General features: G+C 32.4%; 2 protein-coding genes and 1 long non-coding RNA gene across 7 annotated transcripts; 1 reads left to right on the top strand and 2 right to left on the bottom strand.

Moving 5' to 3' along the window:
• Positions 1-1,329: 1,329 nt before the first annotated feature.
• Positions 1,330-3,177, bottom strand: LOC139987870 (uncharacterized). Its single transcript, XR_011799959.1, has 3 exons — positions 3,163-3,177; positions 2,567-3,082; positions 1,330-2,368 (listed from the first exon to the last, which is right to left on the bottom strand). It is a non-coding gene; the product is annotated as an uncharacterized lncRNA (long non-coding RNA).
• LOC139987869 (short coiled-coil protein A) lies at positions 2,905-5,328 on the top strand. Of its 3 annotated transcripts, none has more exons than XM_072004617.1 (4): positions 2,905-3,046; positions 3,543-3,662; positions 3,735-3,821; positions 3,916-5,328. In XM_072004617.1, the coding sequence occupies exons 1-4, from the start codon at positions 2,974-2,976 to the stop codon at positions 4,056-4,058; spliced, it is 423 nt and encodes a 140-aa protein (XP_071860718.1). In that variant the 5' UTR covers positions 2,905-2,973; the 3' UTR covers positions 4,059-5,328. The 3 variants fall into 3 exon arrangements, with proteins under 3 accessions (XP_071860718.1, XP_071860717.1, XP_071860716.1); XM_072004616.1 differs by having other exon boundaries at positions 3,720-3,821; XM_072004615.1 differs by having other exon boundaries at positions 3,543-3,821.
• Positions 5,313-12,337, bottom strand: LOC139987868 (fibroblast growth factor 1). Of its 3 annotated transcripts, none has more exons than XM_072004611.1 (5): positions 11,966-12,337; positions 9,683-9,931; positions 6,232-6,416; positions 5,988-6,091; positions 5,313-5,747 (listed from the first exon to the last, which is right to left on the bottom strand). In XM_072004611.1, exons 2-5 carry the CDS (start codon positions 9,898-9,900, stop codon positions 5,559-5,561), a joined length of 696 nt encoding a protein of 231 aa, XP_071860712.1. In that variant the 5' UTR covers positions 9,901-9,931; positions 11,966-12,337; the 3' UTR covers positions 5,313-5,558. The 3 variants fall into 3 exon arrangements, with proteins under 3 accessions (XP_071860712.1, XP_071860713.1, XP_071860714.1); XM_072004612.1 differs by having other exon boundaries at positions 9,683-9,953; positions 11,987-12,336; XM_072004613.1 differs by lacking the exon at positions 11,966-12,337 and adding an exon at positions 10,661-10,679.
• Positions 12,338-15,489: the final 3,152 nt, after the last annotated feature.

Genomic DNA, 15,489 nt, shown 5'->3' with positions numbered 1-15,489 from the left:
TTATTTGTAGAAGATTGAGGTGCACAGCAAGGTAAAGTTTCGAATGAATCATGACTTCATTTAGACGTCTTTTGCAAGAAATTTATTTTAGGGGGAGGAAGATACGGTCTGACAACTATTTATCCAATTACTGCCACTTCCAGTCGACTAATATTTGCCTGGCGCGTGTCGACAGTTCGTCAACCGTGAAGCTTGAACGGCGCTCTACGACCACCGAATAGTCCTTTGTCTCTTTTGCGAATTAATTTCAAGGACGAGGACCTTTGTGCTCCGCGAGGGTTCTTACTTCGCGTCGAGCAAACCCAATTTGCGCTTAAACAAGGAGCATCTTCGCATAACTTAGCCTTGCGTGAAATCCAACGTCAAAGGGAGGAAACTTCTCTTTTTAAGGCAGCTCGACCTCGTAGGATTTAGACGGTGAACTTCAAAGACGTGCCGGATTGAAGGAAAGAATGCGAAGGCTTCTCGGTTATATTAGAAAAGATACTTTCAACGTAGATACGAATAATTTTTTAATTTTATGAATTTGTTTCTAAGTGCTAACGAAATAAACTATATTGGACGTAAATGTCTATTAATAGCACTAAAATACAACATGCGTATGTTATTAAGAGACACATTTTACTATAATAAAAATAATTTTATACGATTCGATATTTAATTTGTATTTGAAGCACGATAGAAATTTAATAAAAAGTTTAAAACAATCTTTCAGGATTGAGTGTTGCGTTTTATTATTAATAATAGTTAATATTTTATTATTATTAATATTAATAATAGTACATATGAAGTAACTCTGTTCACAATAAAAACTGTCATGTGTTTCATCATGCTTTGGTAAAAGTTTCATGTTAAGATGTTTACTGAGTTAGATATTTTCATTCAGTTGAATAAAGATGTATCTTTACATTTATATAAAATTTATAAATTCCATAAATTATTCTTAAGTTAACAACTCTTAGTAATTTAGGTATTCCCAGAAACTCTTATACCGACAGTAGATTCCGTAGGCTTGTACCATCATTGGATTAAGAAGGTTGCTATATTATCACGGACGAAGAAAATACATATAGTTATTTATTGTTAATCAATGCTTGAAAATTAATATTTTCAGATATTATTCGTCAAAAAAAACTATCGTATAATTATAAAAAGTTATTTAAAAAAAGTCACAAATTCAGCATATTCTAAAACAAACATTCTAAAATTAAAAAAACAATACTAACTACATAAAACAATAAAAAAATAACTTAATATTTCGAGTTTTTTAAGAATTTAATAGTTTTCAAAAATATAAATACAATTTTTATGTAATGTATTAAGTAACTGCAATACAAAATTCTCAATATTTTCGAGGACATCATGCAGTTTATTCTGCATTTCGAAGATAGCTCCGAATTCTTCGGCTTTAAATTTTTTGAAGATACACACTACACGCAATACTAGACTACTATGAAAGATTCGCAACATATACGCGAAAATGAATGATCGGTTGACCTACAAAAATTCTTGGAAACGAGATACTGGATCAGCTTCTTGTTATTACCGACTTTAAGTGATTCTCATTCGATTCTTTATAAAAAGAAAATTTACAGTTCTTTTGAAAATAAAACTACATATATACAATATTAAAGTGATAATTGTTTGTGTAAATATTGTGATATTTTATTTAATATGAAATTTATGTAGCAGAGAATGTATAATGTATAGAGGATACCTGATTTAAAGAAAAATGGAATCATATGCAGTGAGAACCATTACCTGTATCTGTTCCTTATATCTCTTAAAATATGGTGATCATATTTCATTAAAACAAGTAGTCTTGATATTTTAAAAAGTACAATTGCAATTTTGGAATAGAACAGTTGCAATCTATAAAATGGAGGATTATTATAAACTCTCAAGAAACTTGTATTATCTCAGTGTATATTAATAATGTCAACTGTAATAACAGAATAATCTTGAAACCTGAACACTCTACTACATTTTCACTGCCTCATATTATCGTAGATCAAGCTTAAATTATGTGTTTATGTTTTATAATTATGCAATTAGGAAACCTAAGATGCCACAATTGCTCAGCCTGGAAATTTGAGCTTACACTTCTCTTGTTGTAATCATCCGATCTTAAAATTAAAAGTCAGAATGTTTTTGTCAAATTTTCAAACTGCATTTTTAATTTTTAATTGATCTGTCTATTCATGCATATTTGTAATCTATGTTTCTCTGTCTCAATTAATCAGCATATCTACCGTCGAAAAGTTCGGAGTGTAGTATTCTCGTTCATTTGTTGTTTGTATAGAACTATAGGGGCGCTATATTATTTCCCTACTCTTCTCAGTCAATCTTTTCCACATATACCTAGGCTCTAAATATAAAGATATCATATTAATAAAATCCTCTCACTAAAATCTTTATAGATTCCTATTTTACATCGAAACCCTCTAACATTTACGATCATTCTACGATAAAACTTCATCTATAATCAATAATTCAATGATATAACAATATATAATCAAAAAATAACATTTAAAATATTTCTTCCAATCAAATATTCATATAATACCTTCTAAAATAATGAAATCACATGAAAGTCCATTTTCCTTATTCAGATGGTAATTCCCACGGTATTATCCATGTATTATCACATAGAATAGTAAGACTCGACGCCTGTAGGTGTCATCAAGAAAGCAAATGGCGAGCAAGAGCAGTGTCAAACGACATTAAGTCGTTGAATCATCTAGAAATTGAGTCGATATTTTCAAGAATTAGGTAGTAAACTTTTCAATCTTACGATTTGTCACTTAGGGTATAACGATCGATCATATCTTGTATCTTTTTCAACAAACGTGGCAACGGTCTCGTGTGGGTTTCCCGTGGAAATCGATAAACTTCAAGGGTCAAACGTTGTACTTGCGCGCAGGTTTGCCTGGAAGTGTGTTATTTCTCTCGTAGAGCATCCTACGCGTCAAGATGTCCACGTCGATGACAGACAAGCTTCTGGATGACATGAACAGCATACCGCTGGCAGACGATGATCCACAAGGTAGGGAACTCGTGCCCATGTCTCTGACCCAATTCTCTTAATTCCAATCATCACATCTTCGTTATAACCTGTTCTTAGGTTTTTCTTAGCGTTCCATGAAATATTTAAACACTCACCTTAGACGGAATCTCGTTACTTCAGCTTTTGAATTGACGTTCTAATGACAAGAAAATTTATAAAATCGTGGTAAATTGTTAAATGTATAGTTTATTGGCTAATGCAACTAATTGATTTTCAAGTATTTACATACGTGTTGATTCTTGATAAAACACGAGGTATTTCTGGAATTTTTGGAGCACACAATCCGTGCACTGTTCCTATATGAAAAATTCTATTATTTATTATATATTGTATAATAATAAATGTTGAGTTTCTTGGATATGTGTCTGTACAAAAAATTGTGAAGTTGTTATCATCCAAGCGATTGAGGAAATTTAATTTCTGTTAAATTTGCATTATACAAGATAACAGTTAGAATTATTGTTTCTATATACAGTGATAATTCCCGAAGAAGAAATTTTGGACAATAGCTGCCACATATCTGATGCACTTGGCAGTGGACACAGCATGGATTCTATACCATCTACATTTACAAATGGAAGTTGTAGTCCTAACAGTAAGTCTCAAATTGTTTATACTCTATTATTTCGCAAAATATCATCAAGCAATCAAGATTATGTGACTGTAGGTTTAGATCCTGATATAAGCCCAGATGAGCAAGAAGAAAAGGCAAGGTTGATTGCTCAAGTGCTTGAACTTCAGAACACATTAGATGGTAAATAAATTTCAAATGTGGTCTCTAATTCTTACATATATCATACGTTTAATTTACTTAAAACAATTGTCTAAAATATCTTTTTACTGCTCAGATTTATCCCAGAGAGTAGATAGTGTAAAGGAGGAAAACCTGAAGTTGAGAAGTGAAAATCAAGTGCTGAGCCAGTATATTGAGAATTTAATGTCAGCATCGAGTGTTTTTCAATCTACAAGCCCCAACACCAAGAAAAAGTGAATTCATGTTGTCACCTTAGATAACAAATATCAAAGAAACAGGGATCTTAAAATAATGTGATCTTTAATCCTCCATAAAGAGTATGTACACACATTTACACGTATAACTGCCTTATTTCACGAGAAGAAGATACAATTATTGTAGATATAAGAATTCCCAAAACAGTGTTTATTTATAGTCTGTTTAGTATATTCTGCTTATTTCATATTTACACGGTTCATTAATTCGTGTACATACTGTTTATAGAGAAACTCATTTGCGAGCAAAATTTTGCTCGTTTTTTCTTGAAGCGCATATTCAAATCGAATTTGAATTCCGAATTCACGATCCAAATGTGTAGGTTGAGGAATTCATAGTTCAATTTTTTCTTTTTTTAGTCACCGCATACGCTTTTTGCTTAAAAACGCTTACGCATTTGTTACTTACTACCAAAGAATTCCATTTTGTATTTCGTGCAATGTCATGTGTATTTGAAGAATCTCAGTTGTCATGACCTAATCTCTTATTGTAAGTATGAAAGTTTATATGAAAGATTGAAATGTGCAATTTGAATGATTGAAATCAAACAATATTGTAGACTTATAATTAAGTATCAGTTTCTTGATGTTTTCTGTAAGATTTGTTTTCAGTATTAAATCGCAATCCTTAAAGTTATTTATCGCTTTTTCGCGTATTTGATACTTATAAATAAGAATGCAAGGGTTATAAATGTTTGTAGTTACCGTATTTAATCAAACACCAACATTTTTTAATTCGAGCTTTCGCTTAAGGGTTTCGACATACGTGTATGCAATGTATGTAGATGTACAAAAGAGATAAGAAATAATTATATATATACAATTACATATATATAAATATATATATTATGTATACATATATAGTATATATTATATACCATAATTATATATATTATATACTAATGTATAGTATAATAGTATATATATATATTACATATGACTATATAATATATTAATATAAATTAACGTTCGTGTAAATGCTGCGAGCACAGTGTACATTTTAATCACTAATTTAACTGGCTGATTGAAAATGATCGACACTTTGCCTGCAGCATGTTCGATCAACGATTACTACTGCAACTGAGAAAGAAAAAAGATAAGGAAAAAATAATAAAGAAAAAGAAATGTAATGCAATTTAAAACTGCAACTTGCGATGAAGTTTCAGTTGGAGGGCACAAGCAGAATGCACAATCTCAAATTATTTCATTGTTGAGTAACATAGTGTTATAATAAACATTATATTCTATTGGAAGGCAACGAGATTATTTATTTCCCATAAAAAATGTGTAATTGATTTCTTGTCGAACGTATGATTTTCGTTGTTAGTAAAAAATTACATAAATTCGTTAAAAAGATTTTTTAAAGTTGGCCATGATGCATCATGATTGATTTAATTTAACATTTAGTGTCTTTTTCTTTGTTTAGGATTGACATAATTGTTACGAATTAATTTAGTACAGAAATATAAAATATTCGTAGAAATTAATCTTGTCGTATTGCTAGAAATTGTATAGATTTTTGGCCCCAACTTGTTTTTGGTCCTGGCTTTGCTCGTCCGTTTTTCTTTATTCCTATCCACCATCCCTGATTCGCGTATTTTCGTGATCGAAAAGCATCGTAGGAACCGACGTTCCATTGTTCCCATTCTGTGTTATCTTTGTTTGCGCTTAGCTGAAATAAATTAATAACAATTATTTGAAACGATTAGCCCCCCCCCCATCATTATTCACGTATATTTCAATTTATATTTATCATTTGATATAATCAAAACAAATTTACATCATTTTTAAAAATACAAATTCTACACCATAAGATATATAAAAATAATGAAACGTAATAACTTTGCAACCAATTTCTAGAGATTTAATTATTTTACTCACTACACCTAGTAATAAACATCTGCGACCTTACCTCACCATATAAACGTCCCTTCTTATTGAAAGCCAAATACAGACTAGTTTCAAGACTTTGTATTCGAATTACTCCAAATGATACCGGTATAATGTGAAGCAAAGCTAGAAATTAGTAGAAAGAAGAAATTTAAAAAAACTGCTTTCTTCATACACACTGCAGTTTTTAACGATTATAACAATAAAGTGAATCAATGAGGCTTTTATAGTACAGAATTTTTATTTTTATTTTTCGTTGTAGTTACCATGTGGTTCGTTCGTGGCACTCAAACCTCGAACACGACCAGAGTTCGAAACAGCAAGATGGTATCCGGTTCGACAGAACAATTTGATTACCAAACAGTTGTACACAGGATTTTGTGCCGGTTTCCTGGGATCCCATATTACGTAAGGCGGTCGTTTAACCGATTCCGTGATGTAATGCGGAGTTCTGTAAAGGAGAATACAATATTTAGAATCTCCAAACACACACCGACCGTCTGTAAACGTAAATACCAAGTCTACAAATATACACTTAATTTTAAATGTCAATCTTAGACAAAAAGATCCTCGAGACACTAGATAGAAGTTTCTTTGAAGTTTTTAGTCACCGTAATATTTTTTAATCACTGTCCTTCCTTCTATCTAGATGCACTCTCTTGCGAAGTTTCCACAAATTAACATATTCATAATAGGTACTATAAGATTTTTTTTATTATGACATGGAGCTTTATTCGGATCTTTAACTTTTATAGTTTTGTAGTTTGTAAAATCTATTATTCTAATACGTATTTTAATTTTTGTATTTTGACAAAACCATACGTAGATTAATTTATTTATATTTTCCAATAATGTTACGTTTACACAACTTTCACGTGCTATTTCATTGATCCGGTTAATATTTATTAATATCTTTATTATAAATAACTTTCGATATATAAATCCATTTCTTATTTTTCAAATGAAAATAATATCGAAGAGAAAAAGATGACACCTCTTGACTATTAAAACAATAGCGACGAGAGTAGGGTAAGCTGTCATACGAAACAGATTTAATGCGAAATAACACCTCGGAATGCGTTATATTTATAACATATCACTACGTTTGAAAAAATGGGCCGATCGACTTTTCAGGTCAGTAAGCTTTGTGAATGAAGCGTGCTTCGTTACACCGTAGACGTTTTCCAACCCCGTTAATTTTAAACAGATGCTCGAGGGGAAGGAACGCAGTACCAATAGACTTTATTCGACAAGCAGTGCATCAACCGATGATAATCAAGCTAATGGTACCAATAATGAAACGTGAAAAATACAAAGTGGATCACGCAATTAGAGTAGATTATACATGCAATGGCTAACAAAAGTATTCGAACATTTGAAAAAACATTTTACGAATATATTATGCGTGTTACAAAAAACATTTTGAAATTTCATTAGTGATGAAACACGATTATCATGAGTGCATTAGGAAATTGTAAAACGAATTTCAAAATGTGTGTATATACAAAAGTTACAATATGTTTATTGCAAAATGTAAAATTCAGCGAATGGTTTGTGCATGATCCTAGTCAATGTAAAAAATAAAAAAAAGATGTAAAATACTGTCTAATAACGAAATATAGGTCAACAATTTTAAGCGTACTGCTCCCACGATGAAATGAAATATTTTCTTCGTTTAAAATTCATCAATTTAAAAATTATTACGTCTTGACATTGCGCGAACACGCCTCCGTTAATTACACGTAGAATGTGTACTATGATCTATTTGTTGAAACTCGAGCGCACACGGTCATAAACGTCGATCCTAATTTTGCGTTTCACGTCGTGCGTGTGCTTTAATGCAATTCACGCGGAATTGCAGGCTCGTCGGTTCGTCGGTTGCCACGGTGCTCGAATACCGGTAATAATATAACGTGAACCGTACCTACTCTCTATACCTAGTGACCCTGCAACAATATAGAGCAGAAAGTAAATCGAATCAAGTGATCAATGAATACATATCGCGTATCATGTTGTACGGTGTCTGCTACAGTTCTTCATCCATATTCTAATTTCAAGGTCTACCATGTTCTCATCTTCAAAAAGTGATTTCGCGTATCATTTTATGATTTATTACGCAATTATTTTAGGTTACCGAATTATTCAATTTAAGATCACCGCATATAGAGATCTCGATTGACCCCCTGCGTTTCAATTTTTTTTCGTAAAACCTCATCAAATCCAACAGATACAAAATAATATATTACTATACATATAATTTGCATTCGTTAATCTTAACATTTTGCCGTCTATATAAATTTACTAATAACTTCAACCTGTAGCCGGCGATTTTTGGTAGAAAGTTTCAAGTTCATAAACTTTACGTAAAGGGTCACACAACGCGTGATACTGACATGGTGTCACGAAAATGTTGAACTTGAGGATTTAAAACTAAAGTTAGAATTCAACTGAAATTTCTTTATAAATACAAAGCTAAATACAAACCTATCTTTATCAGATGAAAATCATAATATGCGCTATAGGGTTGAATTTCGCGCCATTCGTTCAATGAGAAGAATATCCTTACCATATATGTACATTCTAATACGTGTAAAGTATTTTAAACAACAGACTGTTTTTAATAAAAATACCTCGTCGTTTAATTAACTATTGAATTAATACCCGCTTAACGATCTATAAAGTAGAGCGTCAGAAAGATTGATAAATTTAAAGCGACTTTACGACGGTACGGAGCGGAAAATAAATCTCGTTAGGTGATCGATGAACTCATTACGGTTCCTTGTGTAACAACGTCCACGTCCCCTTGACTTTTGTTTACCGTAATAATCATCCTCCCATTTGATACAAGAACTAGATAGCTTTGTGACAATGTTCACTGACCCTCTTCTCCACGCAATAAACTGATTAATTTCACCTTCGAAATCCGAAAACATTCCAAAACGATCGAAGGGGAAAGCCATAATATGAATAATAGGAAATTATAAACTGTTAACTTCGCAGTTCGCTAGGTGGAGAATTAATCGATTCAAGTGATTAATGAACGCTTATTGTAGGTGGACGTTAAAAGGAAATTACGTCTGTAGACTTATTGTTGCTAGTTTGCAACTCGCTCACAGAAGAATCCGCTGTAAAATATGCATCAATGTAAAAAATTCATGCATCGCTGCACAAATCGTTACGTTAATGCAGATAATCGAGCAGAAATGTACGATTCTGGTCGATCAGTTTCGTTAAATCGCGAAGAAGAGAAAATTTAGAGTAGCGATATTAAAGAATTTTAGAAAATTTCGTAATACATTTACATAATACATATTTCGTGGCAACTACAAGCACTAATATTTTAAAATCTTGTTCATAAAATAGAAATAAAATTTAATATAGAAAAACGATATAGTGCAACAATTACAAACACCAATTCCTTTTTAAATCTTGTTCTTATTCTAATTTTGTTTCATGAATAAGATCACTGTAATTTGTGATCAATTATCAAATTATGTACTTGCAGAGAATTTCTAATTTCTATGTTTATACAAAACAATAATTTATAAGAGATTAGCTTTAATAGTAGACGATATTTTAATTAGGAATTTTCATTGAATAAAGTCAGCTAGTAATTAAAGTTTACCATCGAATTGTAACTCGATTAATGTCTATACAACGTAACGAAGATTCGATCTTATTCTCGGCTATCGACAGCTCGTAATTATCGGCAAATACCCGTTCTCGTCGAACTTCACTGTAGTGGTCGGATGTCTCCTGGTCTCCCTTTTCCTCCTGCGATCCCCATTGATCTCCTTTTCGTTTCCCGGTCCTTTCTCCTCGCAGATTGATAGATCGGAATCGTAACTGTCGTCGCTGCAACTGTCATCGATGTCGCTGCATTCCTCATCGCATGTTGGTGCTTCTAAATTTTCGTGAATCCAACGAAGACTCATCCTCTTGTAATAATTCTATTCCCTTGATTACCTTAATAATTTAAGAAAACAAACTTTATTAGTGTAAGTAGACAAGATCGATTACTTTTCCTCGAATGAGGAAAACAATTAAAATATTTATACCGTAATATACGATACGTCTACGTAGAATGATATTAAAGTACAATAGAATTTCATCCTGTAAACATTTGACAATCTAACGATGATTGATCCTCCTATGGTAATTCTGTCCCTTTTGTACTGTAATTTACGACTGACATGACTGAGGAAAACAAACTTTATTTGTGGATAGTAACGACTTTTTTGTGGACAATTCGAGGGCTGCATTTCACGTTTCGTGGGAAAAATATATTTTTTTGCTCAAAACTATGTTTCTTTAATTTATTTGGAATTTATGAGGTTATAGGATATAGGATATGAAAAATGTGTTTGTGAAAATTGTTAGTTTGATTTGGAACGTAGGAGAAAAAAGTAGTAGAGTGTAGACCATTAAAGATCTGAAGTATTTAATTTATCTTAATTTAATATAAGTTTTTTAATTTCTAGATAAATTTTGTGTTACGTTTAAACAATATAAGGATTGAGAGAGGATAAAATAAAGATGAGAGATGGGATTAAACGTAAAATATAACGGAGAATAGTACGGTTCAGAATTAGCGGTAGTCTCGGTCTGTTAAAGGTTAAAACAACAGGTCGAATGAAAAACAAGCGTGAATAATACGGAGAAATTTACACCCACAAAAAGCCATTGAGACCTTACGTGATTCCAGATGGTTATAAACGTACTGTTAGTGTTCGATAAATAAAAAAGTATAAATATGGTTCCCAATTCATTTTATGCTTCGTTGAATCGACGAAACAGACCATCGATTGATGGAAAATGTAAATAGGAAAATCGTCGGAATTGATTATAGCTTATTGAATTTTTTATTTTTGCGGGAGTATCGTGAAAAGCACTTCTGTTTGTAGTTTAATGAATAGGAAACTAACGGTGTTTCCGGTCTGGTAATGTCCAATTATGAGGATAAAGAAATAATAGTACGGATTGTGTACCATTCGATATGCTATCACTAATGTAACATAAATTAGTCATAGTATAAAAATAGATTAAAAACGTTGGTTAATGTCAATATTTCTTTACTTGGTATTCTTGGAAAATAAAATTTAATTAAGTAATTTACTGAACTTACGAAACTAACGATTACAAAATGCTGGGAACGTTTCACTCGTTAAATTCGATCTCGAAATTGTACGCGTTTTCCTACATAAAAAATTCACTTTCCAGTTTTACAACACTCACTTTTCCTCGAGGTGAACCCGACTCTGATGAACAAATTTTTCACGCAAATCTTTTTTTACAATTCAAGCAATTCGAAAATATTAGATCTCAATTCTGCGTTTCTTGGTAGGAGATAGATACTATAATACATTGACCACTGTTATTCATAACATCCAAGACAAACAGTTATGAGTTATATTATACTTAGATAATCTTGGTACAAGAAGCTACGCACGCGATGATCGTTCGAAACACTCCACTGTGTATATGATAATTCAGAGAATTAACATGAACATTTCAAAGGAATTATATTTCAAAGCTTAAAAAGAGTCAAAGGTTTAAATAATTCTGAATTCTATCTCACGATAATACGAAGCAAATTCTATTTCTTGACATGAAGTGCAGAGTTACGAGTTACATAAAAGCAGATAAGAAATTCAAACAACTCTTCTGTCATATTGTTAATGTCAATTTCTCAATTTCATTATATGTGATTAGTTAGTTAGATACTTATATGATTAGTGTCCAATTCTCGAGAAACAAATTACTTACTTCCATGAGTTCATTTATTAGAAGAAAATGGCACATACACACATAATAACAAATTCGAAAGTAAATTTTCAAAGTAGTTACATTTGTAACGTCATCACCTTCTTTTGCCTTCCAGTCTATAAAATTGATTAATGTAGCTTCTGAACGATTCAAATTATCGTGCAGGTGATAAACCAATGATTTGATAAAACAATTAGATATAACGAAATCCCACGCACAATACAAACGTCTCACCTGTCTGAACGTCCGGATAACAAATCGCGGATCTCGGAAGCAAGTTTCACCCGGTGGATCTCACGGTGATCAGGATTCGAAACAAAAACGCGGTAGTAGCCGATCGACACAGACCTACGGGTTTCGCAACAGTAGAGCGTCAATTGAACAACTGTGGTCGCGGTTCCGTTTCACGAGGTCCACGGGCACATTGTTCGCGTAGTGCACGATTCACCGGCGTCGATGGATGTGCAGACGCACCAGAGCTCGCCTCCTACCCAGGTGGCTCCGCGTTTATCATACGACTGAGCCGTCTCTGCTCCGCGAACCTACGTCGGATAATACTGGATATGACGCCGGCCTATTGGTAGACGGGGTAGTCAGCGGTGGTCAGCAATTCGAAGTAGACTAAATTAAAAACGGGACACGCGGCCAAAATGCGAGCTCAACGAAACGAAAGATCTTTTGTCAGCGCCTTGCGAAATTCTGTAAACGAGATACCACCGACGGTGCCACTCGTCCAGATAACAATGTCTCATTGAATGTCCACATTTTCGTGTCCGTTTACATTCGTTTCATTTTATCTACTAACACTATCTACTAATAATAAATTTCATGTCACGTGACACATTTCGTTTAAGCAATTTGTTTTGATATCTTGATTAGGACAAAGAAAGAAAATTATATGTATTATCAAAATTATTCTTGCGCAATAATTTCCTGACTAATAATGTCAATGAATTGACAAGTGAGAATTTTACGTCATATAGAATAACCAAATAACTTACAATTTACTTATAACATTTTACTTGTATTATCATCAAACTCTTCATGATGAGAAACAGAACATCTAGGTACATGCTTTATTTGCTTTTCTATGAAAAAATTTCTCAAGACGAGGTTATACTATTTTAAGGAGCACATATAACGATGGGAAAAATTTTTCTTCGAATCGCTTTTTTACGAAGTTTCAAAGTCATCGATATTTTCTAGAATGAAACCCTATATTTTCTTATATAATTCATGAATGCACTTTCTCATTTTCTATGTAAAAGTATGAACACAATTTTGTGTCACAAAATCTATTGGAGTGTAGTGATCGAGAATTTGAAGGAATTTGTTGCGCAATGGAGTTTAGCTGAGCGTTCAGGATTCGGATTGCAACCTTCGCTTAAAAAGAATTTCCGAATGAGTATCGTATGCCTCGCTCCATATCGTGTTATCGAAACTATGAAATAAAATATCTAGGAATTTTCACTATTATCATAGGAAAAACCAATCGAACTGACATATTTATGACTCTCCGGGTTTCAATCAAATTATTTAAATTTCACAGTCTTTTTGCAGAATCTCTCAAACTTGAAGTTAAAATAAAATGATATAAATTATTTCTACGCTTTTATGAATCACAATCTACGTCTGATACTTAAGTATAAATTTATATTATCATTACATAATATCTATCAATTCTCACGACACCATGATAATGATATAACGATTTTTTATATGTAACTTGCACATGTAAACGTACATTCTATATTCCTAGAAAATAATGGAAAATAAATAGAAAGGGAGAAATAGTTTGCTAAATATATGTCAATGAATATGTGGAATATAAAATTAATGATTGTTGTGTAATGTGCGCATTATGTGTCATAACTAGATAACGTTACCTTTAAAATGCAACCAAGTCTAGCCTCTGGAGCCTCGTCAACCGCTATGGGACATGCCGTAGTTTCCTGACATGTAACAATGGTTGTGGTTGGAGTGAAACATATATGCATGTAACACGGCGAACGACCGCTACTTTTCCTGCAAAAGTTTCAACTAGATTATCGATGACCAAAGTTCAAAGCTACATAGTTACATAGGGTCTGTCTGAGATGAAGGTATCGTTATTTTATTCACTCGATATTTTCGCATTGTTCTCTTCCAGCGGATTCTGATTTACCAATTTTGCATCACCCTCCACGCTCTTTCTGGTGGAAACGCGATTCAATTAGAGCGGTATATATTAGCTGATAATGATTGAAAACCAGTTTAAGAAGTTATGTTCCTTTTTCTAAGAATTCACACTATATTGTTTAAAGGATTTTCTATCAAGTGCATTCATAATCTTTTTCTGTTTTTCTTAAACGTGTTTTCTGGAAACCTTTCTAGGAATTATAAGAATTTTGTAATACTAATCCTAATATCATTTGTATGAAGATCACAGGTAGAAGGCACGATAATCTAGCAACTCTACTTTTTTTCTATCATATTATACTCTTCATCAAAATATAATGTCGATATATGTCAAAACTCTACACGCACCTACTCTCCACATACATTCCTGGAATTGCTCTTTTAACATAAATATTTGTTCGTTCATACCGCATTCGTGGAGTGACGAATAATGAAAAATAAAACAGAAATAGAGGAAGTACGTCGCTTGAGTTGACACAGCTATGTTTCTCGTGATGATGGACAACACACACTTTGACATTTAATGAATCTACCACCTATAATTCAAACTAGCTCGCGAAATATTTGTTACCTGAAGGTTGAACTATTCCACCGATTCTATCAAAAAAGTAATTTTGTTCCCGATCGCTATCTAATGTGTAGCATACCGAAATAGATGTGCGTCTGTTAATAGAAAATATTCAAATTAACTATATTGAAAAGATGATTCGTCAAGTTAGATAGTTTTGTAGGAAATCAGACTACTAAAAGCAGTCTGTTTTTCGACGAGTGATCATCGTTTGGTATTTCTCTAGCATTGACAAAGTCGAAAATTACTATGAAATTGCTCGGTGTTTCTAGAGCGGAGACTTCTTATTCCTTAATCTAGACTTCGCGTGCTGTTCGTTTATGGCAAGGAAGAAACGATAGAAATCATAGTTTTGAGAAAATTAAGGACAATCCTTATATCGTGGAAGATCGTAAGGTTTTGTAAGTTACCGGAAAGAACTTGAATGATTTACGGTTGCGTGCGAGTATTGTATCGAATTGATTATCTATTCAACGGATAAATTTTATGGTCGACAAAGATCTAAGCAGTTAGAAGTGTTACGCTCCAGTTCGGAATATCTATTGTATGTGTTTAACGAACTGAGGATAAAAACGTGTCTCACATCTAAATATCTGGTAACGGTATCAAAAGACTATCAGAATTTCGAAATTAACTTGTATTTTAATTTTTATTAATAGATTCTTCTGTTTTCTAATAATTTTTTACACTAATCTTCTTATATATCCTAGCAGAACATTTTTTTTAAATCTTAAGATCACGTTGAATCTGTTTCAATGGGATGACGTGAAACAGAATTTCTAGACCATTTTAAAATATGAATCAGATGTCTTAAAACCGAGCCAACATAAAATGAATAAAAATAAGAATGTTATGCAAAATTTCAATTAAAATAATTTTAGCATATTGCATTTGTAATTTAATTTTCAATCAATTTACATTATCGATTTCTGCTTCCCAACATTATAGCTATGAGATGGAATTCCAAGCACTCGCTTAGTATTTTTTCATCTCTATCTATCTCTCCACCTAT

Source organism: Bombus fervidus, chromosome 6, assembly GCF_041682495.2.
Source record: "Bombus fervidus isolate BK054 chromosome 6, iyBomFerv1, whole genome shotgun sequence".
NCBI classification, from domain to species: Eukaryota; Metazoa; Arthropoda; class Insecta; order Hymenoptera; family Apidae; genus Bombus; species Bombus fervidus.
This window is presented reverse-complemented; position numbering and strand designations above follow the sequence as displayed.

Bases quoted from the DNA above. Each gene is read 5' to 3' on its own strand.
- LOC139987868 (XM_072004611.1), bottom strand. From the start codon at position 9,900: ATGAGTCTTCGTTGGATTCACGAAAATTTAGAAGCACCAACATGCGAT. The intron at 6,417-9,682 runs GTATTTGCCGAT...TCTCCTTTACAG, and splicing joins GTGAAGTTCGACGAGAACGG to AACTCCGCATTACATCACGG. The intron at 6,092-6,231 runs GTAACTACAACG...ACTAATTTCTAG, and splicing joins TGCCACGAACGAACCACATG to CTTTGCTTCACATTATACCG.
- LOC139987869 (XM_072004615.1), top strand. From the start codon at position 2,974: ATGTCCACGTCGATGACAGACAAGCTTCTGGATGACATGAACAGCATA. The intron at 3,047-3,542 runs GTAGGGAACTCG...TTCTATATACAG, and splicing joins GGCAGACGATGATCCACAAG to TGATAATTCCCGAAGAAGAA. The intron at 3,822-3,915 runs GTAAATAAATTT...TTTACTGCTCAG, and splicing joins ACTTCAGAACACATTAGATG to ATTTATCCCAGAGAGTAGAT.